Consider the following 26,269-nt stretch of genomic DNA (forward strand, 5'->3'; position numbering starts at 1 on the left):
GGAAACCCAGCAATTTTGGGGAGAAAGGAACAAATATCTCCTGAAAAAAAGTAAAAGCTAAGATTACACATCAGGATAACGTTTTACACAGAATTTTTACCTGTTCCCTAGCTCTGAGTTGTATTAATGAGATTAAATAGCGCTTTTCTGGGAGTCTTGAGATGTTCTGAACTTGTTGAGATTTGTTGATTTTTGTAATTATTGGATTTGAATTCCGTGATTTGTAGTGCTTCATTTCAGAATAATTGCATAATCACTGCTTAATATAAGATTTAAAGTATGTAGTTGTAAATGTTTTCGTGTCATCTTTTAATTCATGATGATGGTGACCTGTAAGAGCGAATTATATTTTTAATTATTATTTTCTCTTTAAAAACAGAAAAAAAAAAATCTGTTTTAAAAAATCTTGTGAAGATTCCAAGGGTTTCCTGTAGGGCCTTCCACATAGTCTCAGCACAGTTGTGCCCACTGCATTTCTGTGGGGTCCAGCTACAGTTTTATTGAAATCCTGTTACCAAATAGTTTTAACATATGAACAGAAATAATGCTTTGAGAAAACAATTATCAACACAAGCTTGTTCCCATGCTCTTGTGGATCCCAACACTCCTGCTCTTTGTAGTTTGCAAGGATTATAAGATCCACTTTTATGCATTTAATACTTTGGTTATTGTGGCAATTAACCAAGACAGCAACTACTGTTGTTCTTTCTTTTTGAAGCCCATTGATTCTTTATTTTGGCCTTAATTACAAGAAGTAGAAGAGGTGTTTCTTCAGGGAACTAATTAGTCTAAGAGGCCTGGTTCAGCTAGAGCCTGAGCAGTTTGTCGAACGGGGCCTAAATGCAAGTGCCAATTGCAGTTGTTTTGTTTCAGAACATCCATAATTGGTCACTGTCAGTACTTCTCCAGGTTAGGAGTTGTGTTTGTTCCCATCTGTTCACCCAGCCTTTCACCATGGCCTGGCTTGTCCAGAGAATGCAGCACCTCCATTTCCTCAGCCTGGTTTGTGTTAAGGTTATGAATTTGAGCATGACATCATTGCTAGTCCAAACTTGAACAGAATTCAAAGCAAGGTGCATGGGTTTCTCTTTTTATTTTTCTCTTTTTCCTTTTCACGCCAGTGTGACCAGCCTGCTAATATTTGGATAAGGCTGGGAGCAGAGTAAGTGAAAAACCCAGCTGATAGCAGTTCTCACCATGCTGTGAATGAAAACTAAGCTGTTGATATAGATCTCCTCTGTCCAGGGGTGGTCCAGATAAATTGTAAGGAACAGTTCTGCTTTCTCAGAGGCTTTGCAATTTATCTATTTGCTCTAATCAGCGTTAATGTCAAATGTGCTTTGATGGTGCTAAAAGCTTTTCAGCAAAACAAACTCAAAGTCAAGAGTTGTGGAGAAAGCCATGATCTCCCTGTAATGCAAGTTGTAACATTTGTCTTTTGAATTTTATTTATGCTGCTTAATAAAAGAGGCAGTGCTGCAGAGCACACGTGCCATGAATCCAGCTGTGGTGACAGCATCATGGCTATGAAATGCATGGCACATCGATTTGACATATTGATGTGATTTATGGTTTCAATTTGTTTAAACAGCTCTAATGGCTGCAGTTTTGACAGATGTACACTCAGATTTCTAGTTCTGTTCAAGCCCACATTAAAAACACAACTGATCGTGGCTTAAGACATTGATTTTTATCTGTTCTGTGTTCCTGTGCCTGTGTTCCACACGTCGGACTCCCAAATGGGGTTTTTGTGGCATCAACTTCACTTCTTGTCAGAAAATTGTTGAGACATTTCATTTTCATTGAGAAGCTGATTCTTGGAAGGGTTGCTAAACCTAAATATTTTTCATTTTTAAAGGAAATCAACAAGAAGCTCGAAATATATGTTATGGTAATTAATGGTGTATAAAACCCCAATGAGATATTCAGAAACCATGAACAGGAACAGAGTAATTACTTTGTAGAGGTTATTTTAAGTAGAATATCATGTGTAGTGGGAGAGAGTTTGAGGTTTCTTTGTATAAAGGTTACCACTGTACATTATTTATATACAAAGAAAGAATGAGTGTCTGTATCTGTATTAATTATTGAAGTATTTCTTGAGAGCCCACAAACTCTGACTTTTTCATAAAATCTAGGCTGTGAAGTTCAGTGGGATCTGAGACCCTAAGCCAGTGATCTTTGTGGCAGATATTATTGCTCAGCCCATTGTTACCAGCCCTACCTTTGGCAACTCTGTTCTGAGTACTCTCCATTTCATTAACAGACGGAGGCAGAGTTCTTCACTAAATAAATAAAAAGGTTTATTCCCTTTTACAAGAGGTCATTTAATGAGTGAAAATGCAGCCTTAGGATAGGTCAGCCCCCTGGTATCTCAGATAAAATGTGTGCTCCTTTGTCCTCCATGGGTCTAGCTCCACCTTAGCAAAATCAGGCGTTGGTTTCTGAAGCATTCTGTGACCTTTTGTATGAGGGAAGGTGACAGGGACAGCAGCAGTGACATCTGCAGTGACAGCCCCTGTTCCTCTGGGGGGAACACACCAGCAATGACTGATGTTCATTAGTTATTTGCCTTGCACACATGTGGTGTGAAGGGGCAGGAGCTCCCCACTTGCTGAAATGAGATACCCCTCCTTCAAAGAGCCTGGGCTGGGGGTACCTGGCCCCCAAAGCTGCTCCTGCTTGCAGGGGATGAGTGCTGCCTTTGCTCTGAGCTGTGTGCCTAAAGATCATCTGAGTGTACTTAATTGTCTCTCAGCTGCAGCATGGCAGCCTGCAGAGCTGCTGAAAAGAGAGGAGTTGTTGGCATTATGGATGGTATTTATTTAAAGCTGCTCATTGTGCTTGGCAGAGGCTGCCTGGGGTGGGGGGGGGGGGGGGCTGTGATGAGTGCAAAACTACCTATGCAGATGGATTTAATTCCTGGGAATGTGTACAGCTGTATAAAATACGTGGTGAGTCTCAAATTCTTTTGACATTCCTGGTACCAAACACATCCAGGCTTGTTTGAAAGTGTCAGTTAATTATTTTCATGTATTATGACTCCCAAAAGGCACAATGTAAATTCACATGTACATGTATATAAGTGTTCCTAGGAAAGCATGTCTAAAGAGCTCCAAATGAGTGATTTTATGCTCTCAAAACAATAATGTCCCAGGCTAATTCCACAGGCTTTTTATTGCTTTGCTGTTTAGGTCCATTTTTGAAGACAGTGAGGCCATCACAGCTCTATAGAGAAAGGACATTTATCTTCCCAATGCAGTGTGACCTTCTCATTCATAAGTGGAGGCATTTCCTTTCAGGATAATGAGCACCTTTTTATTTAGGCCAGGCAGGATCCACAGTCCTTGTGCAATTCCTACAGCCCATCAACACTGTACACATTACTGCAATTATTGCGGATATTATTTTCTGCTACATTCCACTTGCTCTTTGGATTATGCTTTTTTTCTGGCCAGCAAAGGGGACAGAGAAAAGGAAAGGTCACATTCAAGTCCTCATGAATATCTGGAGGCTGCTGCATGGCACAAATACAACCACTCCTGCAGCAAATGTGCAGTTATATTGCCTTCCTCCGTAGCCTCTTGCACCAAGAGTGAGTCACTATTTTGGCTTGTATCAGCCTGGGACAAAGGAGCTGGCATTGCCCTGGATCAGGCATTTTTAGGGCACAGGTAAATCTGTGGAGCTGTTTATCTGCTAGGTTAAAAAGAAAGAAAACTGAAGCATGCAAAGAAGCTAAAAAACCCAAGTGTTGACAATTCTTACGCGTAAGTATTTACGTGAGAGAGCTCTCTGTCATGCTCCATGGTGCTTTTCCACCAGGAGCCTCTGGAGCAGAGCTCCCAGCCCTGAGCATCCCACTGTGCCATGGAGGAGTGGTTCTACACAGCCTGCACCTGGCAGGAGCTAATAACTGAGATTATCTTGGCATATGTCCTGACTTCTTCCCTTCCCCTGCCAAGTGGAGATCTCTCGTGTTTCTATAGCACAGTTTTGCTCAACAGGCATTCAGGAGTGAGGAAACTCAAAGGTTTCTAATGGGACCATCAGGCACTTTCACCTTTTGCCCTGTCAGGCTGCATTTGCTGGAGCAAGAAGCAACTGTGAGTTGCTGGATTGCTTTCCTGAAATGAGTTGCTGTTCGCTCAGAGAAGATGAACACCCACATCTCAGAAATATCATCCTGTCTGGCATCTTTGGCAGCCTCAGCAGAAGGGCCAAGGGAAACAAATGGACCACGTGTAAGATAAAATTGCAGTGCTCCCTCTGGAGTTACTTCTTTCAGCCCAAAACTGAGCAGCACTGATGGGGCAACATATGGAGATATTCTCTTCTGTTCCTGCTGCTCAGTTCTGGGATAAACACAGGGCTTCAGCCCTGGCTTCATTAACTCTCCACTTTGCCCTCTCCTGCAGGATCTTAGAGTGAGAATTAAACTGATGGTTGGCAAACACAGAATATGTACCAGGCTTGTTCTTTACTTGCTCTGATCTTGTCTCTGCAGGGGTTTTTCTTGTACCTCTTGCCTATCCATTCCAAAATGTTATTTTTGGGTTTTTTTAGTAGGGCAAGATATTAACTGCTGAAGTTTAACACTTTGGATTTCAGGCCATTTTGATAGCTTTCTCCTCCTTCCTACAGGAGGAAGCAATGAATTTGGAGAAAGCTGTAAAAGTCTGTGCAGAGCTGCAATGGGATCAGCCTCCATCTCCCCAGAGGAGAAGGCTCTGGGGAGGTCCTGGCTGCTCACTGGCAAGCTCTGCCATGGAGTTGCAAGGAAATACTTTGCAGGAGTAGAGAAAGTGTTTAAAGCTAGTCAGAGTCCTTGGGAGGGGAAACCAGAAGGATTTCTGCTCCTTGGATTCTGTGAGAGCCTCCTTCAGCCTTGAAAGAAGGAGCATAGGATTAAGAGGAGTAATTAAAAAGATGCCAGAGAGCTGGAGATGGGATGTTGTGTGCAGTCAGACTAGCTGTGGGAGAGAGGAGGAGAGTGAGCAGACAGCTGGAACAAGAGCTGTGAAATAAGCTCCAGCTATTTTGAGAAGTGATTATTCAATATTTTAAAAGTAGTTTTTTAGAGATTTCCCTGCAAATGCTTTTCAGAAACTGGATCCTCTCTGGGTGTGACTCAGATTCCTCCAGCTCTGGTGTTCATTGACACGAGTATTTTCACTTTTGTTACGATGTGGATGGCTGCTTAACTTTAATAGTTTTGAGGCCACTCCTGTTTTGGATGGCTCTTGGCACAAGAGGGCTGCAGAAACACTTCCAGTGCTTTTCTTTATGCTGCACTTCATATGTTCAATCGGATATGTGGGAAAGACTAGAAATTAGTCCAAGGTGGCCCACGGAAGCTTGACTTTGCAGCTACTGATAACATAAAAGCCTTCTTCAAGTTGTGGGTGTGAGGGGACCTCCAGGGCATCCCTAGCTCCAGGTCTGTGTGCCTGTTCCCATCCCTGATCCTTCACTCCTCTGGAAAACCAGAGGCAGAAATGTATTTGCACATTTCATACCTTTGAACATCATGTCTCCTTATCCCTCCTTCCCACACCCCATCTTTTTCTGAGTCTTTATATTTTTACAACATTTCTTCTACCTTGTCAGCCACCTCCTTCCCAACAGACCATTAAGCAATAACAAGAGAAAACAAAAAAAACCCCTTGCTGTTTCCTTCAAATGCTTGCCTTGCATTTGCTGCCTATTTATAGCTGATTCATTTAAACCACAGTGGCAGTCAATCAGAAATGTGGTGAATCCTTCTTTCAAGAGCATGCCAAGAAAGGATCTTTTTAGTTTTCTTGCTTTATTTATGATTTTTGCTGGAGCCTCTACAGTGTGCCTAAATTCCATTGGGATTTATTTATTTTGAATAAATTCTCAGATAAAAGTGGAAGGGTTTTGTTCCTCCTCTTGGAAGTTACAGGAGCATGACCATGGTGTGTAGAGATGTTTGATTTTATTTGAGGGTATTTCACACCTTTTTTTTTTTTCTTCCAGTTGGAATCTTGGAGGATTTTTTTACTTTTTCAGTGTAAGGAATGCCTTTGGATAGAGAAGCTATTAACCTCTGGTTTTGTTCCTTACAGTCTTTTTCCCTTAAACTTCCAGCAAATTCTGCCTCTAATCTCTTTGTAGTACAAAACTGATGGGGTAAAATAGTGCACCTGGAAATTATGACTGTCCATGTGGCCTTGCAAAGTTCATGTGTTCTTTGAGCTTTGGTTTCTCCTTTTATTGAGCAGCTTGGTGCTAATCTGCTTCATCCCTTTATGGGGATTATATTGGTGTATCCCAAACAACAAGGCAGGAGCTGTGGGTGAGACACTTGTACCCCACAGGGGAGAGGCTGCACAAGACCCACATTAATAAACTCAGCTTGGGACATTCTGAGGTGCGGAGCACTGCCAGGGTTTCTGAAGTGTCTGCAGGAAAGCTGAGAGCCACTGATTTATGCAATACCTGGAAATGGAAGGGCTGCACTTCTCCTTCAAGGGGAGGAGATCTTTGGTGTGGGGAGGTCTGTGTTGGGAAAAAATACTCGGCAATTTTCTTTTAATATTGCAAATAATTCGTAGAGATGAAGTTGTTTTTGCTTTCCCAAAACAGATTTTAAAAGAAAATGCTGTTTGAAACTGGTCTCTGCATTTGCCAGAGCCTCTGCAAAAAGGTGTTAGCAGCAGTAGCTGTGCTAGTTTGGGGTTTTCCCCCTTGTTTGTTCTCCCCTCACTGCCCTTTGATTTTGTGCCATGATACCCTGGCAGGACAAGCAGGATGAGGCAGAGTACTCTGGAGGGCTGACTCAGAAAACAGGTATAAAATTCCAAAAGAAATTCCTGCTTGGCCTCAAACATGAATTTTCTGTGTCAAAGAGTCTCTGCTAACCTTGCCTTGGTGCAAATGGTACAGGAAAATGAAGGTACAGGCTAAAGAAGGACAGTTATTCTGTTTGTTTTTCCATCTCACTGCCCATGATAGGATTTGATTCTATGCTCTGAACCCTCCTAGGTCAGCTGTGTTTAGAGCAGCCAGCACAGATCAGCTGTGCTAAGCACACTGACATTTGGAAATCCCTGTCTGGAAGGGGAATTGAGCAATGAGCTTCTGCTAATTATAATAGCTATGTTTAAAATGGGATGTTTGCTTTATTCAGCAAAATCCAACTATGCACCCAGACTAGAGGCTGGAAATGCTCTGGCAGCAGAGGAGACAGGTCCTCAACACACACATTGCCAGGGTGGAAGCAAGGGCAAGGCAAGCACTGCTTTGTCAGAGCAAACATTGCACAATCTTGTCCTGGGGGTGGATGTTGTTACCTAGCAACTTCCAAGAGCGTTTGAAATTTGTTGGAGCCCCTCCGAGGCTCAGGCACTCTCCCCACTGTTCTGCTGCATGCCAAAACCACTCTGGCTGTAATTTCCCAAGCCAAGGATGGTGCTGGCTGAAACCCCTCCTTGACCTTTATTTGAGCTGGGACAACCTATGCAGTAGGGCTGAGAACTCGAACAGAAACCAAACTTGATTCGAGTTAACAAAAAAAGTTTGATTTAAACACAGATCTTCACTTCCCAATGTTGTTTCCTGGCTGGCTCACAACACAAGGAAGTGTGCCCACATGCCTGAGGGCTCCTGTTGGGAGTGTGTTTGTAGGGATAGCAGATATCATGATAGATATCACAGGGACAGGGCTCACAGCACCATTAAAGATGTCTTTAATGGGCTATCGCCATCATCAGCAGCCTTGGGCAGCTCAAAGGAAGGCACTGGGCCACTCAGGAGTGTAAGGTCGGTGAGAGTTGTTCAGTAGCCTTGTTTTAGCAGTTAAAAGATTATCAAAAGTGACTGTGATATTAATGGTCTTGGATGAGAACATTATAGCTGCGCTGCTGATTAACCTATGGTAGTCTTTGTTTCATCCAGCAATGACCACAGATCATCTTTTTGGCCTCTCATCCATAACGCACACCCCCTTCCTCACTTTCACTTGGGGCAGAGGCTTTCCACCCATACTGCTTTTGTCTGGATTTTTATTCAGATTCTAGCTGTATTGTAAGCCTTTTTTCACTCTCCCAAATCCTGTTCTCTCCAAAGACATTGGCCATCCACTCCTCTCTTCAGAAGCACTGACACCCTAAGGCCATGGGCTGTAGAGCCCTCTCCTTTCTTGGCAAACTGGAATATTTTCCAGGTATTCAGCTGTCAGCTCAGTGGAAAGAAAATGTTGCTTTATGGTTGGTAGACTTGACAATAACTCTTTATCCCTTTAAATTAAAAGTGACACACTCACATAAATCATTAGAACAGTGCTGTGTGCAAACACAGTGCCTGGTCCAGAGGAGTTAGGAGATGACAGTGAATTGGGGTGAATACCCTTATTCTTGACTTTGAGAAGTGCAGTGACAATGAATCACTCCTGGTGATGAGATGCAGCAGTGCTGACTCATCAGGCTGAAATTAGAAGGGCTTTTTTAGGTAGAGCTGTAATTCCACCATTTTTTCTGATGAATGGATAAGAGTGAACATTTTTGATGGCTAATTTACAGATTTCATGAATTAGATGTGATTTCTTTCCCTCTAGCTATCAAACCTAGTTGGAGGTAACTTGATGGGGAGAACTTAGGTCCAGGGAGGTTGTCCTGGCAAAAATGCACAGGAAGGAGTTGGCAGTTTAATGGATGGTGGGTGTCACATTGCCACCACTTCTAGTTTTTGAGATTTCCTTTTTCTGGATTTGGTGAGTACTGATGTTTGCTTTCATCAAGAGAAAGCTTTGGAGCCTGAATTCATTCTGCTGATAACTAAGGGATGAAAAAAAAAAGTAAATAAATGAGCTGGGCTTAAAATTTCACCAGAAAATTAAACAAATGCACAAACATTTGTTCCTCCCTACTTCAGCCAGCTTCTTTATTGCATCTAATGGCAAGGGATTCTGTTCCCATTAGCTGCTGTGTCTTCTGTTTGTCTCTCACTCTGCTTCCCAATTCCAGGAGTGTTAATACAACATTGTGCTCACCAGATCCCAGAATTGCTTACAGTACCTGTTTTTACATCCCCTAAGCAGTGATGAATTACCAGATATGCTTTGTCTATTTCAGGATTGAGTGCTGGTATCCCTTCACCTTTAGAGATTTGACCCCACAGCACAGTGAAATTAATTCTCTTTAGTGTCCTCTAGATACTTTGTATTTCTTTACCCATTTGCTATTTCCCTGTCCAATGGGCTGGTACTCCTTAATGGTTTTGAGTTGCACTAATATATTAATCTGTTTTACTCCTGGCAAGAGATTTGCAGCTGACCCTCAATACACCAATTTTATCTTTCTGCTGTTGGGTTAAAACTTTTGGTGGGGAGCAGCAAAGAGAAGAAACTTCCTGCTACATCTTCACACTCAGCTGCTTCTCTGAGGCCACAAAGAGAATTTTAGCGGCAGAGGCTTCTCTGATGGGTGTTCCAGTGATGGGGACTGACTCCTTAGGAGAGTCCATCAGCATCCCACAGTCACTTGTGTGTGTCCTGGAGATGCTGTGCTGGCCGACTGCATCATGCTGGAAGCAATTGGCTTGGCAGAGTTTCATCAGTCAGGCTGCCCTTTGCTGTTGAGGAAGCAGCTGCAAACTCACATTTTTTGTTTGGCACTGTATTCTCTCCCCAGGGGACTGCAGCACCATTTGATTAGGATGGGGGAAGGAGACCTATTACAAAAGTAGATTGTTCCCAGCAGAGCTGTACTAATCTTTTGGTCTCTGTGCTCCTTTTTAGCAAGGTGCTGAATAAAAACATCAAGGGAAAACAGAAGGAGAGAGGAATCTCTGGGGTGTTGCCCCACAGCCTCACCTCACCCTCAGCTGCAGTAAAACAACAAATGAATGTTGTTATTATGAGATGTTTTTGCAGAACTAAGATGGTTTTGTTACCTGAGCCCACAATTTGCCTGCCTCATTTTAACTGTTTCAGCCTGGCATGGAGCTGTCCAATCTCTAGGGACTCATCCTTTCCTGGATAGAAAGTTCTGCATTTTTCCATCTCCCAGTTTGCTTCTCTTCCTTCCCCAGCAGCGTCTGCCTGAGAGATTATGTGAACAGTGTCGATGGAGTAGATTTAGAGAAGTTCAGGGTTTTTCCCCAAGTTTTACATTTTATTGCAGCTGTGAAGGTCACCTTTGCTTTGAGGATCAGGGTGATGAGGTTGCCGCCACCTCTGAACATGTTGGTGCTGGACTTCAGCACTTATCCTGGTGCTTAATCCTTTTAGTGCTGGGGCCCATCAGGTGTGGTTTGTGTCAATAGTGGCACCTTGTGCTCAGAGATTATCCTTTCTCAAAGGTTTTGGAAGTGTTTTACAGAGTCAGTATTATCTTTAGGTTAGAGAGGGAGAGAAAAGAAGGACTTTCAGAGTTTAGTGCTTTCCCCTAGGCCTCAGTTGTTAGGCAGAGTAGGAACAAAAGCCAGGATTCTGCTGCAGGATTGTGCACTTTACTTTAAGCTAGATCAAGTATTTACCAGGAATAAGGATGTGGGTAATTTTGGCTTGGAATCCTGTCTTCATCTCATATCAGTTGTTCCACAGTCACTTTGTTAACACCCTTTTCTCATAGTCTAACCATGCAGAGTTTGGGCTTATTTCATTATATTAAGCTTACTGTCAAGTATTCTTGACATTACAAGTGACTCTGTCTCTTAAAGAGAAGGAGAGCGATTGGTCTGTCCTTGGGACTCAAGAGCTAGAGAAAGGTGTGGCTATTATCCCCTTGTCCAGTAAATCTTGATAAAGTGTTGACAGAAGCCCATATCTTTGCTAGGGGAGATGTTTTCCCTTTGTCTTCAGTAATTACAGCCATGACTTTGGCGATTTTTCAATTTGCAGTTTCATTTTTTTGTTTAGTGCCCAAGAGCTCTGCTTTATTTCTCCCTGATTTAGGTAACCAGCTGCTTTTTGTGTCTCACTGGGGGGCGGCATTTCCCTGTACAAATCCAGTGCTAAACTGGTTTCCAGAGAAGGAGCAGCTCTGTTTTTTTTGGTGGAAAACACTTTCACTGCCCTGGACAAAGCAGTGGCCTTCAGTCCCTAGGTGTTGTGGTTTGCTGTGGTGCCCAGGAGCACGAGTCCCTGGAGATGTGGGACATCTGGCTTGCAGGCATTCTTATTTCCTGTGTTTCCTGTCCTTGCTTGGGGTAAAATTAAGGACTAAATTACATGGAAAACTACATAAACTGTGGCCTGAGACACGTGCTTTTCATTGAGCTGCAAGCCTATCCTCATAAATTATGTCAGTAAGTAATGGTCTCTGCTTTGCCTATTGCAGCTTTTCTGCAAGTCAGAGTGAGTGTGGTTTCGCTGAATTTAAATTTCTGAAACACATTCAGAAGTTGTTGGGGAATTTTCCTCTTCACTTTCACATCAGACAGAGCCCCCTGCCACCTCCAATCCAGCTCCTGTGAGATAACGTGGTGTTCTGGATGCTTTGGAGACAGCAGCAGAGTTTATTTGTAGCTCTTCTTTCCCACCTTATAAAGGATGTGCATTTGATTTTATAACCAGGAGAACTTTCTTCAGAGCAGCAAAAAGGAGCCTGCAAAGCAGCAAGGAAATTATTTAGCAATGGCTGGTACTAAACTGTCTTCTTGATTGTGATCTCAACTGATGCAGTTTTGTGAAAGATTGGCAATTTCAACTACAAAGCATCAAAAACCATTAAATTAGAAATGATCAGTTAGTTCAGAGTAATTCTGTAGTGCAGTTCAGAGGTGCAGACACAATCCTACACTGCTGCCCTTGGACAATAATGGTGTGCAGTGGGTTGAAGGCCCCAAGTGTTGGCTGGCATGAGATAAATGGATATCTGACTTTGAAGTAAACAGGGAAATGCCTGCATGAACTGTTGAAAGCTGAATCCCACGGGTGAGATTCCAGATTGAACACTAATGAAAATTTAATTTCAGTTCTCACAGTATTTTAATATGCAGGATCACAATATGCAAATAAAGTGAAGTCTGACTGCAAGTGGCTGATGAGTTACTTCTGCTCAGTCTCTGCCACCCCCAGAAGTAATCTGTCTGTGGCTTTTGTAAAATCAAAGTTTTCCTTCTGTTTTCCCCACAAGCCAGAGCCTCATTCTTTGCTGAGAGGTAATTAGTGACTGCAAAGTTCTCTTCAAATTGTTCTCATCCTATTCCTGTGTTGTTCCATGTAACTCATCAGCATGGTGCTTATGTTCCTACATTGGATTGAATTCTAATTGTTGCAGTCAGTGCTTTCCTTATCAAAACTGTCCTGGGAGTGCTGCCATGTTTTCAAGTTTCCTTCTGTATTTCAGCTGCAGTTTCAATGCGCTTTATTTGCTTTGTGTCTCCAAAATCTGATAGAAAAAAGGTGATATTGTGCTTTTTTTTTCCTTTTCTTCCCTCTTCCCCAGCTATGGCACCAGATAAATGTTGTGGCTTGGGCACTGTAGAGGCCACACCACATTTTAGCCACATACTCAAGCCATCCACCTTGAGCCAGGAGGCTTCATTTTGTGTCTTCTGTTGTGAGTGATCAGAGAAATAAGTGACTGAGAAATTACCCAGGGAATGGAGAGCAGCCAGCACAAGGAAACTGAAGTGAATTGGCATGTTGGAACGTACAAGATTCCCTATTTCTGTGATCGGCAGCCGATATATCCTTGTAAATTTAAATTGTGTGTTAGCTTTCTCAAAGAGGAGAAGCAAGAATTTATCTTAGAAGTTAATTAATTTGAAATAGCTGGTAATTAACATTATACCTAAATTTGCCAATTATCACACTTGACTTGGATTTGCATACAACTGTTGCATATAAAATATTTCTAAGGGTATCTTGGGCTTCAGTGAGCTGTAAAAATGCCATTTTTTGCAGCTGTGTTTCAGTTCTTCCAGGGAAAGCCTCTTCCTCCTCCCCTTCCCTGCAGAGGTGCTGCCCTTCCAACAAGTGGCCTTCTTTCTGGGACTTTCATTGGGATTTCTAGCTGTGAAAGCACAACCCCAGAATAGGCAGCAGAGTGTATGTTCTCAGGTATTTCCCCCTGATGAGAAAGAATAAAAATTGCTCTTTCTAATTTGAGGTAGTGAATGTGCTGCTTGTTTCTCTCCCTTGTAGAGTACCGTTATATTAATGTGACTGTTATGATAATCATGTTTTTTGATGAAAGCATAAGACTAAAATGATATTTCCAAATGAAGGTTGTTTTGATTTATTCCCTGTATGCAGCACGCCTAATTTTGCTTCCTAAACTCTTTGAAGCAAGCTTTTATTTTATGGTGCTGGCTGTTGCCACTGCTGTGCTGTACCTGTGAGCTATTTAATGTGCCACATCGAGGAGTAAATTAATGCAGGTCCACAAAGAGAACACTTCGATTTGCTAATTGCTTGTAGAGCAGAGGGTATTGTTTTGTGTAGAGAAGGACTGTTTATTAGAGACTGAGTAGTTAATTTTTCCCTACACATGGGGCTCACTTTTGAGCTGCCTGCCCATCATTCAGGGTGAGCCAGCTCAGCATCAGCCTCCAGAGGGGAGTGGGGGGGCTCTGGATGCAGGCAGTTTAGCAGCTGCATTGTCACCACCAGATTGCTTCAGTTTCATTCATTAAACCCTCCCTGACCAGCCTCCTCCAGTGCTGTCAGTGAAGGCTGACTTCTGGAAAGTACAGCAGAGAAATTATTGATGCAGGGAAGCAAGTTAAACAATTCAGAAATGTCTCCTTGGAGCTGAGTTGGTTCCTCTCCTTGGAAACCTCTTTCAGCCCAAGCTGCAGATTCCCAGTGAGGCTGGAGCACAGGTTCTTCTCTTGCTGCCACTCTCTTTTGAGGATGACAATCCACTGACAGTAGATTAGACTATGTTGTCATGTAAGATGAATATTTTGAATTGACAAACCTTTTTTTGAAAGCTTAAAGTAATTGACTGAGTACTCGAGAGGATTTTTTTTCCCTGCTTTGCAACTCGATTTTCCATTACCTGATTGTGCTGTCTTCAGTGGGTGAATTGCAGAGTATTTTTATATCTGATTCCTAATATTTGTTTGCATATCAGGTTTCTTAATGCTTGAGCTCAGTTATCTATGGGAATTTAACATGTGTCTTAAGTAAAGAGAATTTCCTTGGAGCTTTATGTTAACTTTTATGCGTAGACTGAAAATTCAACACGGAAGTCTATCCTATGGAGAGATTGCTGAGGTACTAAAGTGGATATGATCAGTTGAAAAGACCCTAACGGAGAGCTGAGCAACTCAGATAATCATGGAATGGGTTGGGTTGGAAGGGACCTTAAAAATCATCTTTCTGTGGGCAGGGATACCCTCTTAGATGAGGTTGCTCAGAGGTGCATCCAACCTGGCCTTGGGCACTTCCAGGGCTGAGGCAGCCACAGCTTCTCTGGGCACCCTGTGCCAGGGCCTGCCCGCCCTCATGGGGAAGATGGTTTACTAATGTCTCATCTAAGCCTACTCTTCTCCATCTTGAAGCAATTCAAAGAGGAGCATTGGGGTGTAGGATGGTGGGGATAGACAGAGACCAGAGATCTCTGAAGCCAGATCTCTGGAATTTGTGGTTTATTGCAAAGGGCCTGGGTGCAGGGCCCTGCTGGGAGCTGCCAGCCACAGCTCAGAGCAGGCCTGAGAGAGGGAGAGAGAGAGAAGGCAAGAGCGTGGTAAAGAGGATGAGAGAGAGATTCCTGTTACAATACAATAACTCTTCCTTTGTGTTGAATATTCTAATTCTCACTAACCAATCTAGTACAATATACAAATCCTATAGCATTTACATACAGCCTATAAGAATCATTACATCACCACACTGTGTTATGTTTTAAACGCTAAAAACTCCTCTTTGGACCCCTTCTGCCAAGCTAGTAGGATCTGCTCTGACCCTTGGGCCTGTCTGCAAGCAGAGGGTGTTGTTCCATCAAAAGGGGTTTACCTTCAGCTGGCCACACCATTGTTTTCCAGTTGTTCAGTAACTAAGGTATCTCAAAGCTTACTTTCATTTCAATCTCACTTATAGTTTCCATATTCTCAAAGTCTTTTGCCAGGCAATCATATTTATAAGGCTTTCCTGTTCCATCTTCCCCAACACCCCTTGTCCTGTCACTACCTGGATGCTTTTCCCAGAGCAGAGCTCTGAGGTGGGACTGGCAAACAGCTCCTGCATCTGCTGGGCCCCCTGAGGGACCCATGCCCAACCCTCACACTTTCCTTGTCTGCATGTGGCCAGAGATGGCTGCACCCAGACACCAACAGTTCGTTCCTGACAAGATACATTCCAAGAAACAACATAACTCTGGTTTGTTTTTTTTCAGATCTTTCCTGGCAAATGCCTGGGGAATGGCAGCAGGGGCTGAGCAGGTGCCAGGCTCCACTCCAGGGCCCTCTGCAGCTCCTGGCAGCTCCTCCCCAGCACTCTGATTAAGTGAGATGTGGGGCTAAGTTCACAGCCTAATTTCTCCTTCATAATTAAAAATGCGTGCATCTGTCATGCTGCTGGTGATTAGTTTGTATTTTCTTGTGGCCTGGAAGGAATATGGCAGTGAATCACTTGGCCAGCAGCTGTCCTCCAACAGCTGAGGGAGGTTCAATATTTGATTTAGGCTAATAAAAAGTCTGGGATAGGGCTGATGTTTACAAACTGGACGTGATAAAGCATCCAGATCAGCTGCATCACAGCCTGGCAAGTGCAGGCATTGGGGACCCTGCTGAAAATTTAGGCTTTGTTTGGAGCTTACCCAGCTGTCTGAATAGGGGGTCAGGGACTGGGAGGGTCCCTGCTCGGGACTGTGAGTGCATCCCACAGCATCAGTGAGCTGGGGAAGCCTCCTTGTTTCCAGCTTTGTCATTGTAACAGCTCTCAGTGCATTAAATATGTCCCTTTTGCTCTTCTGTGAGAGTTGCAGTCAAACCATAATGTTTAAAAATCTTTTAATCTTCATAAATCATTTCTTCCAGCAGTCTGGTAAGTTTAGTAGCTGCTCTCTGAATTCCCACTAGTTACTGACTCTTTCCCTTTGAGATGAGCTGCCTAGAAATGAATGCAATGAAGAAAACCTACTTTTTGATTTAGTTCTTATCTGATTGCTTCTCCAAATCATATTGATCTGCTGTTGTGCTGCTGCCTTGGACTTGCTGTCCAGGGTTCTGTGTCTCTGTTGGCACAGCCCCTTGAAATGGTTATTTTCCCCAAGCCATATTATATCCAAGATAAATTATGGCATATTTCCCACTTGTATTTTCAATTTTCCCCATCCCTTTATATTATTTTTCTCTTGCCTAAAAGGTTTTTCCAGCCTTTTCCTGAAGTAAAATGCATTGGAGTCTTTGCTATCCTTTTCTTCTGACTTTTATGGAGATATTATGCTTTAAAATGCTCTTATACCCATCTAGTTAAACAGGCTGCTAGGGTACTTTTGCCTTGGTGTTATAAATAAAAATATTTACACTGAACCCATGGCACAGTGTGATGGGTTCATCCAGGTGCCCACCAAAACCACAGAGGATTGACCTTTGAGGGGATTCCCACTGTTCCAGGGTGGGTTACTCTGTGATTCCATAGGATTCTGTGTGAACAGGAGGCTGAACACAGACTTGACCTCAAATTCAGGACTGGTAGCTGCTGCAAGAAAATACATTATTTTTAATGTAATTTTAAATGAAGTAATTCTTATATCTGGTTTAGAATAGGCTAGTGGTTCCCATATAAAGGTCATCTTCATACAGAGAAAGCTAATAAATATACAGAGTTGGAGTAGTTTGTAATCAAAGATATTCAATCAGTCTTGAGGTGTTTTGCAGAGTTTATGCCATCACCTCTCCTAAATAACCTCTCTAAGGTCTTGTTTTCTAATTCTTCCCCAAGCAGCTCCTGGCTCCAGCCTGCTCCATTGTACCTGCTTCAGCAGCAGCAGGGAAAAGCCTTTCCCAGGTGTCTGCAAATTTACAGTTCCCTGATGTTTCCCCATCAAGCTTGGTGATCATTTCATTTGCTCTCTTCCCTTGCCTGCCCAGGCACTCCAGTTTGGGTTGGGGCTGGCATCTCCTGCAGTGTTTAATGAATGTGTTTCATTCTCCTCTGCCAGGTCCCAGGCTTGTGTTAAAACCCTTTTCATCCTTTTGCAGTGCCTCTTCCTCAAACAATGTCACATCATCCCCAGCCCTGCACAGCAAGAGGCTGAAACTTTTTCAGTTTCCACTGAGCTCTGGGGCCAGGGAAATTTGGAACTGTTTGCTTGTTTGTTGGCAAAATGGAACTTCTCCTGTGCTGAACCCTTAGACAGTATTTTTTTATTTAATTATTTGCTTGCATTTCAGTGCAGTTAGCCTCCAAAGCTGAATGTTTTGCTTTTCATTGTAATAAACTGCTTGCTTGCTGTTTGTCTCTGGTTTGGATGTGGCACTCAAAAGACTCATTTCATATGTGGTGGGAAGTTGAGAGACTCCAGAGGATTTTAATGAATATTTGCTTGAAATGACATGAATCAGTTTGTAGGAAAGTTTTTTTTATTTCTTTTATTTGTTTACATTGGTTTTTTTTGCTAAGCAGAGAAAGGCTGATTGCAGCCTAGCAGAGTGTTAGAAAATCAAGGATGTGGGAAGTAATAGCATTCATGTATTATGTGTGGCTTCTCTTAACTGTCTCCCAAATACCCATTTGGTTTAAAATCCCTTTTCATAAACAAAACTCTGTAAAAGATCCTTTTCTGAGTCAAGTTCCTGTTTCCCCTTAGATTATGCCAGGATAACCAAAGGTATTTCTGCTCTGGTTTGAGATTCTTTACATTTCAAATTTCCCTTTTAAAAAGTAGAAATGCTGCATTGAGATCTTTTCTCATGGAAATTCAAGAGGTTTATGTTAAAGAGCAGATTTTCTTGATGTTTTCCCACAGCATTTTGGAAGGCTGTGGGACAAAACCTGACCCTGGACCCCAGAAATTCACAGAACATTTTCTATGAAGTTAGCTTGAAACACACACTCCTTTCAGGAGCTATGGAGCTAAACCTCCTCTTCTTCAAAGTTAAACTGGGCAAAACTGGGTGGGTTTTAGACCACTCTTTCTGCAGCTTACAGAAATTTGAGTGGACCACAGTTCTGGCTGGACCGTGGGATTGAAATTTGGGCTGGCTCATCTTGTGGCATCTCTGCAATAAACCTGGTTTTTCTTGTGCACTTAGACTTCAGGATATTTGGGATAGGACTGTCTCATGGCATGGGATGCTGACAGGACACAATAAGACCAAATACTTATAATTCCTTCTCAATGCCATGAAAATCATGGTGCCATATGTGATTTTTTTGGGGGAGGGGGGGAAGAGTCTCATTAAACTTCCAAAATTACATCCTAGACCTCATTTCTTTTATTTTTTTTCCCATGTGTCTTGAAGGCTCAGCTGTCTCAGGTTCTGGAAGAAGTGGGAAACCACAAGCAAAGAGCAGAGATGGTAAGTGTTCAATTTCTGCCTTTTTTTTCCCCCTGGTTGTTCTACAGAGCAGCAATATGCAAAGTTCAGTTCATTTAAACAGTGGATCAGTTCCAAATATTCAGAAATGAGCAGCAAATAAACATTGCAAAAGTTGTGTTGCTGCTGCCAGTCTTGGCACTGCCTGTCTCTATACTCACCTGGAAAAAGTTTTGGATGGGATTTAGTGGTCTGCCTTCCTTTTTCTGGCAATTCCTTTTCTCCTCAGCAGTTCTAGATCAGAAGCAAGCATTTAATTTCATACTGAATTAACTCCTTTCTTTGGGGGCCTTGATTCAGTCTCAAGTGTTCAAAGAACAGGCAGATGAGATACAAGAGAATTACCACAAACTATTTTTTTATAATATCTGTTAATTTTCTGCTGGGTTCATCTATTTTATTGGCACTTCCCTCAAGGACCAAAAACAATAAAAGGACACAAAACCAGGTAGCAGGGAGGTTTATATTCAGTTTCATGACTCGAATATGATTTTTTATACTCAGGAATAAATGACGTGTCAGTGTTAAGCTATTTTGTGAACTGATATTTTTGCTAATGGATGAACTGTGGGATTCCTGCAACTTTTCCTAGTCACAAGGAAAACCTGAGCAGTATCCAAGATGCAGAGATTCATTCTGTAGATGTGATTAATTTTATTACTAATATAAAAACAGGCCCGCAGCACTGGCTAGTAAGTAGGTGCTAAACAGACATCTGTTCTAAAATCCAAATCATAAACTAGAGTGCCAACATGAGTCTTTTTAGACTTGTGCTGAGCTCTAGTAGGGCACTGAAGGGCAGGATGAGGTGCCCCTGCTGTGCTATTAATGGGTTGCCATACGTCTGTTAGGATCTTTTTTTAAAATTTGTGCCTCTTGCTGTTTCAACATCAGATTTTCCATCTTGAGAGCGTTAATTGATTCCGGTTCTGGGGTGGTCTCACGTTGTGGGCAAACATTTTTGTATGCCCAGCTGCTTTCTGTGGTGACACAGGCCACAGCTGATACTTCCAAAGAAAACTGAATTAATCCTGTTTACCAGCTGATCTCATTACGGGCTGCCTTGTAACAGTTTCAAATTCTATATAATCAATTTGGTGTTGTGCTCACTGGATGTATCAGAGGAAAAACTTGCTGTTATGTTTTAAATGTTCTGATGTTACAAAGTTGGGTTTTTTTAACATTTAAAAGTTTTTCTTTTGGTCTCATTAAGCCTGCTTTTTGAGTTGTTTGCCTTCAAAAATTTCTTGCATTAAGTGGGCTAGCAGAGGGCTGGAGAAGCTGGAACGTGCAGTGTTAAAGCATTAATTGGTGTTGTGCATCATCCATCAGAGGATAAAGCTGCAGTCAGTGTTCAGTGCCTATTCCCAAGGGTTTCTCAGTGGAAAACTGCTGGTCTTGTGATCTTCCAGTAACTCTTACATCAGCCTCCCATGAACAGGCTGTTTTCTGGGGTGGTTTAATCATGGATTGCAGATTGTGAGGTGTGGGCTTTATTCTGCAGCTTGAATTTATTCAATAAATACAGGAGAATTGATTCATACAGAGGAAAAGAATTTTTTTTTCCCATCTTTTCCCCTTTCGAGGGAAAACCCGACAGTATAGCTCCTTTTCAATGGTGGTTGATGGTTCTTCTGCATGCCCAGTCAAAAGCTCCCTGGTAGGAAAAGTTGTTGTCACCTTGTGTCTTCTGCAGGGGTGATGGTGACTGAGGTCTTTCCCCTTTGGATGGGGCTGTTCCATAGTTGCCTGCCACAGGCTCCTGTGGATATGCCACCAGCCCCACTCTCCTCCTGCCATCCAGCAAAATGCTCTTTATGTGGTTCGTTTCCCCCCTCTCCAGATCAGTGTCTCACCTGCATGGCCTGATTTTTGACTCCTTTAAATTTGACACTTCAGCAAAATTATTTGCCTGGTTTGGATTGCTGGCCTCTCACTTTCCTTTTCATCCCTTTCACCTGTGAGCTTCCAGCCCCAGTTCCATGCTGAGCTGGGAATGCTGAAGGGCTTGTCCTGCTCTGGGTGCTGACAGATGTGGATATTGCTTTTAACCAGCTCTTCTGCAAACAGGCTCTGAGTGAAATGGAACAAACACCTGTCAGGTGCAGGTGTTTGGGACAATCACCTTCTGGGACAAACCTCTGTGCAGGTGACACCTCTGCTGCCACCCCAAAGAGCTCTGATGGCTCTGCCACCTTCCTGGGGCACTGGAAATGAAGAGCTGGGCTCTGGCTCCAGGGCATTGGCTGGTAGCACCTCCCTGAGAGAGCCAAGGACTTCTTTCTATCAGTGGGGGCATCTCTGGTGCCCTGGTCAATGATTTACATAGCAATTTTTTACATAGCAATATTCATTCTTTACACAGCCATATTTAAAAGTACAATACTCATGGGATAAGTCTGATGGGATCATGGCCTCAATAGAACAGTATCTGCACAGTCAGGGCCTCTCCTCTGGGGACAAGCTCAGGGAATTGTGTCCCCAGGGATAATGGCAGAGGAAGGGTGGTGTGTGTGTGTGTGTGATAAGGAGCCCTGTGCCAGGTCAGGTCCTGCTAGAGGAAAATGGGATCCAGTGAAATGGAGGGGCTGCTCTCACTGCTCCAGTGCAGGGGTTCTTTGCTTGTCAACTGAAAGCGAGTGTGCTACTGAAGGAACAACAAAAAAGGAAATTTAAATGTCTTCAGTTAATTGCAGTTGACAAGACAAAGGCAGTTTGACTTTCCAGTATTAATTAGCAAACCCATACTAATTAGCTTGTATAAGCACAATTCATGCCCGTTTCCCTAAATGCAATTAATATTGCAACTGAAGACATCTCTGGGCTGTGCATCTGTATCATTAACATACTTTGCCCTAATTAGACACGGCCAGTAGTGGCTGGAGAAATGAGTTTGTGATTGCAACCATAAAAAACCCTCTAATATTTTATATCCTTCAGGGAACTTGAACCTAGAATTTATTTTTTGATTTAAGAAAAATTACCCTTATCATTGTGCTATGTAATTAACAATGAAACTTTGATTTTCCTCTCCCTCTAACCCTTCACTTATTTATTTTTGGGGTTTTTTTCACAGTTTAAGCATGTTCATACTGTAAGGGAACAATGTATGCCCATAAGACACATAAAAGTCACCACTCTTAATAGGGCTCAGGTCACTGAGCTGAGAGATCCATGGGATTTTTCTGTCTTTTATTTGCTGAATGTTTGTTGTTTCCATTTTTTTGGTATGAATGTGCACTTTTCTGATAATTTGATCAGCACTGGAAGTTTTCTTTATTGGGGTTGGTGCTACAGTGTGTTTATTTGCAGGATGTGCAAGGAGGTTGCTCAGAGTTCACACAGCTCCCTGATCTGTGATCCCAGGATCTTATTTCTCATGCTATGTTAGTTTAGTGCTCTACTGGCCTAAAGCTGAGGGAGAGCTTCACTCACACCAAAATATTATTTGTGGAAAATGCCTTCTTGTTTGTTATATTATTTTTCTTTCCCTCCCTGAGGGAAGGGAAACAGAAGACGTGTTTGTTTTTGTAATTTTTGTTTTCCTTTTTCATATCCCTTTATAGACACGAGGAGATTGTTTGGTTCAAGCTTGCCATCCAAGCAACAGCTCTGCTCTCTGATCTTACTCTTTCTTCCAGTCTGGTTGTGTAGCAGGGGGCATTCATGTCAAGATTTTTTGTTCTCCATCATTAATCCCTGAGGGAAGTTGGCTTGGTATTAAAAAAGCATCACCTGTATTTTCATTACCCTGAGGTGCTTTGGGCATCTTTTGGCTTTCATCTTCAAAAGACAGCTTGGCCCGTGTGGGCTCTGAAATCTATAGACTGCTCTTTGGAACAAATTAAATTTCACCCTCCAGCAGATTAAAAAGGATGGATATAAGAATCAGAGGAATTGCTTAGCAGGGTGGGAGGTAAAGAAGATTTGACGTCCAAGAATGCAGCCGTCACCAAATGAATGGCATAAATTGAGTGTCCTTACAGAGGGAATAAAGACACCTCAAAATTAATATAATCAACGCCCCTTGCCTTGGGGAAAAGTGTTGGTTAACCCTTTGCAGAGAAGAGGAGACCTTTATTTAGGAGCAGCAGATCAGCAATAGTTAAAGAGCCAATCACGTGTTCAGTCTGATGAAATCATAATGTTTAGGATTAACTTAAATGTCAGTGACTGCCTACCCTGATGGTTATCAGGAGTAGAAATGGAGACAGAAAGGAGAGGACATGAAGGAAATAAACTCAGAGAACACTGAGCTGGATGTAGTTGGGAACTAGCTGTTAACTGGAAGGCAACATGGAGAAATTATTACTATGTTTTTAATTTACAGGTAACACCAATGATAATAGGAAAAAATATTAACTTTAGTATAGGAATACCTGCCCTGGATTAATGGCCAATAGAGCTAATTTAATTCTTGTTTAAGAGCTATTGAACAGAATGCAAGAAATACAACAGACTGAGAACAAGAACAAAAGTGGTGTTCATTAGTGGAAATGTAAATTCTCTGTGCTTTCTGTAACAGGAAAGCAATTAAATGTGGGATTAGAGGGCTGAACCACAGTAGTTATAAATAAAAATGAAGCTTTGCTGGAACATCTTTAGAACCAACAGGTTGGGAGGGGCAGGAGACAACTGACTGGTGCAGGAAGTCTCCATCTATCAAAAGTGCATTACATAATTTCTGAATTGATTTAGCAGGTGACAGCAAATCTCCTTCCCATGTGACAGATTTTATCCTAACACTTTATGTGAGGCCAGCAAAGCCAAGACAGATGAGCAGCCTGGCACTCAGCTGAGCAGCAGGGTGAACAGTTTTAGTGAGGCAATCTTAGAGAAATATCCACTTCTCAAATCAGATTGAAAAGCATGAACCTGGTTATAAAGAGACAGCAAAAGAAGGTAATCCAGAATGAAATGATATAGTAACAGAAGACTGGAAGAGGACTTTTAGATCATAAAGTCCAGTCCTTCAGTAACTGAGGCAAATTCAGTATATATCTCAGTCCATAAATTTATCAAGCTTGTCTTGAAACTGCTTTGGTTGTTTGTACCATTACTGTCATGGGAAGACTGCTCTGATAGCTGAAATCTTCCCAGTTCCAAGTGAAAATATATGTGCAGTTAATATCCATTTTTTTCTTGTGCTAATATTCTCCTTAAACTACAGTGACTGTTCTTCCTCCCTCATATTTATGCTGTGACATACTTATAGAGAACAATTGTTCTCTCCCAGCCTTTCATTTGTCTAGGTTAAACAAATCAAGCTCTTGCAGCCTTCTCTTAAAACAGGCTCTTCAGTTTCCTCATGAATCTTGCAGCTTGCTTTAAATCTCTTCCTCTTTCCATCTCTCCTTTGAAGATGAGTAATCACAGTGGTCACATCATTCCAGGTGGTGTTCCTGCAGTAGGTTTTGCAAAAGTGTCTTCTACGGGATCATGGAGTAGAGGCAGGAACCTCTTCCACTTCTGTGGTGGAAGAGCTGAGCTGTATCCAGGTCATCTCCCATTTCCAGTGATGATGTTCACCCTGGGATCAGTTCATCTGCCCCACTCTGTCCTCCTCTCCAGTTTCTGGCTGAGGAAGGCTCAGTTTGTAGGAGCTGTTTTGGGACTTGCACTCTGACATTTCAATTCTGTGCTGTTTCTTCTGTTTTCATGTTGTTTCCTCTTTCTGATCAGTTTATGCTCCTCTGTGGTAAAGCCTCTGTGCTCTCAGTAATTGTGTTTGTGCGTTTGTATTTTTAGACCAAAGGCCTTCATTGAATTGTGTTTGTTTTGAATGTGTCTGAGACATCTTTTTCTCTATCAGGTAGTTTTAGTTTTACTTCAGCAAAGCCATTTGTTGCTTGTTTACTTCACAGTGTTTATATCGTTCTTCACTTTATTGTGTGATCCCTTAAATTGGAATTATGAGTTGTTAGAAGAGGGGATGATTGTGCAGGAATCATTGATGCCCTATTTTGAGTCTTCCCCCTGTTTTAACTGTGGAGTTTTGGTTCTGAAGGTGAAGCCTAGAATAGAGGGATGGGAGTGCGCTTGTCCTTTCTTTTTCCCTGGCTGAGAGCTCTCAGTGCCTGTTGTAAACAACTACATTAAAACTGGTCCCTGCTATTCCCCACAGGGTAGGAATATAGTGAGCTCTGAGGTACACAGACAAGGTTATTTTTTTTTCTCCCTCTCTTAGCCTGGGGAATGATGAACAGCCTCAGTTGGTGTGTTGCACCTGCTGTGTTCCCTCTTGGAAAATTCATGTTCAGCACACAGAAGCGTGGCACCATCAGAAACATCTGTGGCAGGTGACTGTGGGCAGAGCAGGGAGTGTGGAGGAATCGTTGGGATCATGGTGGATGAGAGCTGCCAAACTGCTGTAAGCTGGAGAGGTGATCAGCACTACACCTCTGCACGTTCCTATCTCAATGCTCTTTTAATTAGGTGAGAAGGAGAGACTTAGTGAGTCAATTCTCCTGGTTTATCTCTGTTTTAAAAATCTAGCCGGGCACATGGGATCAAATAGCACATTCCCTTCAAATTAAAAAGAAATAAACGGTCTGTTTAAAAGTCCCATTACACAAATGAACCTGCTGTTGGATCCATTAAGGTGGAAGCTTTATGGGACACGGCAGCACTGTTTGGTTTCAGCAGGATTGTTTTCTTTTGCTCTTCTAATGTGCTAAGAGCTGACACGGGGTTAGCACTGCCAGGAGGAAGAAGTGTGGCTGCCTGCAGTGGAGAGCTGCTTTCCTGCTGCCCTTCCCTATGGGACAGGTGCTGCCAGACTGGGGGTAAATGGTCTGACCCAGACCTGGAGAGCAATTCCAGCTCAGGTGGGACTCATGGACATGGCCCTAATTCCCAGCCCAGCATTTGGGGTGGCCTCCATGCCACAGGTGTACCCCTAAAACCTGAGCTGTACTGACAGACATGATGATGACTGGAAAGAGAGAAGTGGGGAGGTTTTTTCTCTTCAATTGTTGAGCAGAGGAGAAAAGTGAGTAGTTGTCCTATTTAGAAGGTGCTGGAGCTGGAGTGATCCTGGTAAGTGTCACTGTTGTCACTAAAATCTGAGTTACACTGAGTTACTTGGTTAAATGAGAACAGGACAGGAATACTATCAGAGGCTTTATTATACTAGGCACAGCCTGGAGATGTAAAAGGGTAATTAATACACGTGCAAGAATTGTGCTTTTCCAGGCTTCATTCATCTCTACAGGAACTGTAAGAAGTTTATGGGCTACCTCAGGCTCACTTGGTTCAATTTAGCTAAACTAAAATTTCGTGGGAAGTGCAGGGTCTCTACATTATGTTCAGCACTTTGAGAAAACCAGGTAGAGGTCCAGGAGACCTCTAGGGTTCTATCATTTCTGCTCCTTTATTCTGCCTTCCTAAAAGGCAGCTTGGAGGAGCTGTAGAAGGAATATGAAGTGTGCCTGTGCATGTCCAGAGAGGGAAAGGAAGAATTTGGGCTGTTGAACAATCGTGTTAGAACAGGACAAAATAACAACTGATTTACAGCTTGCTTGTAACAAGGTTGGAGACCAGTTTCCTCCTGCTTTCACAGCTCTGGGAAGCTGTGCCTGCATCAGAAGAGGACCATCCTGAGAGATCTGATGCAAGAGATCCAATTCTGTAAGCACAGCTTGTTCTGAACATGCAGGGGGATGTGAAGCTCTCCAGCTCTGGGATCTAGGGGGGCACGGAGGGCATGTTCAGAGGATGTGCCTGCAGATCAAAGGTTGCTGGATACTTCTCTTCTTGCCTGGGGCTGGCTTTGTGTGTACAAAAAGGGAGATAAAGGCTTAAAAAA

General features: G+C 42.6%; 1 protein-coding gene across 6 annotated transcripts in view; it reads left to right on the forward strand.

The window, feature by feature from the left end:
* MAD1L1 (mitotic arrest deficient 1 like 1) overlaps nt 1–26,269 on the forward strand; it is a 347,684-nt gene that overhangs the window by 149,102 nt on the left and 172,313 nt on the right. For all 6 annotated transcript variants that reach the window (XM_059484718.1, XM_059484720.1, XM_059484719.1 and 3 more), the window contains one exon: nt 18,388–18,444. In XM_059484718.1, the coding sequence (XP_059340701.1) occupies nt 18,388–18,444 (57 nt within the window). The remainder of the gene's footprint in view (nt 1–18,387; nt 18,445–26,269) is intronic.

Source organism: Ammospiza nelsoni, chromosome 17 (assembly GCF_027579445.1).
Source record: "Ammospiza nelsoni isolate bAmmNel1 chromosome 17, bAmmNel1.pri, whole genome shotgun sequence".
In the NCBI taxonomy this organism is placed as follows: Eukaryota; Metazoa; Chordata; class Aves; order Passeriformes; family Passerellidae; genus Ammospiza; species Ammospiza nelsoni.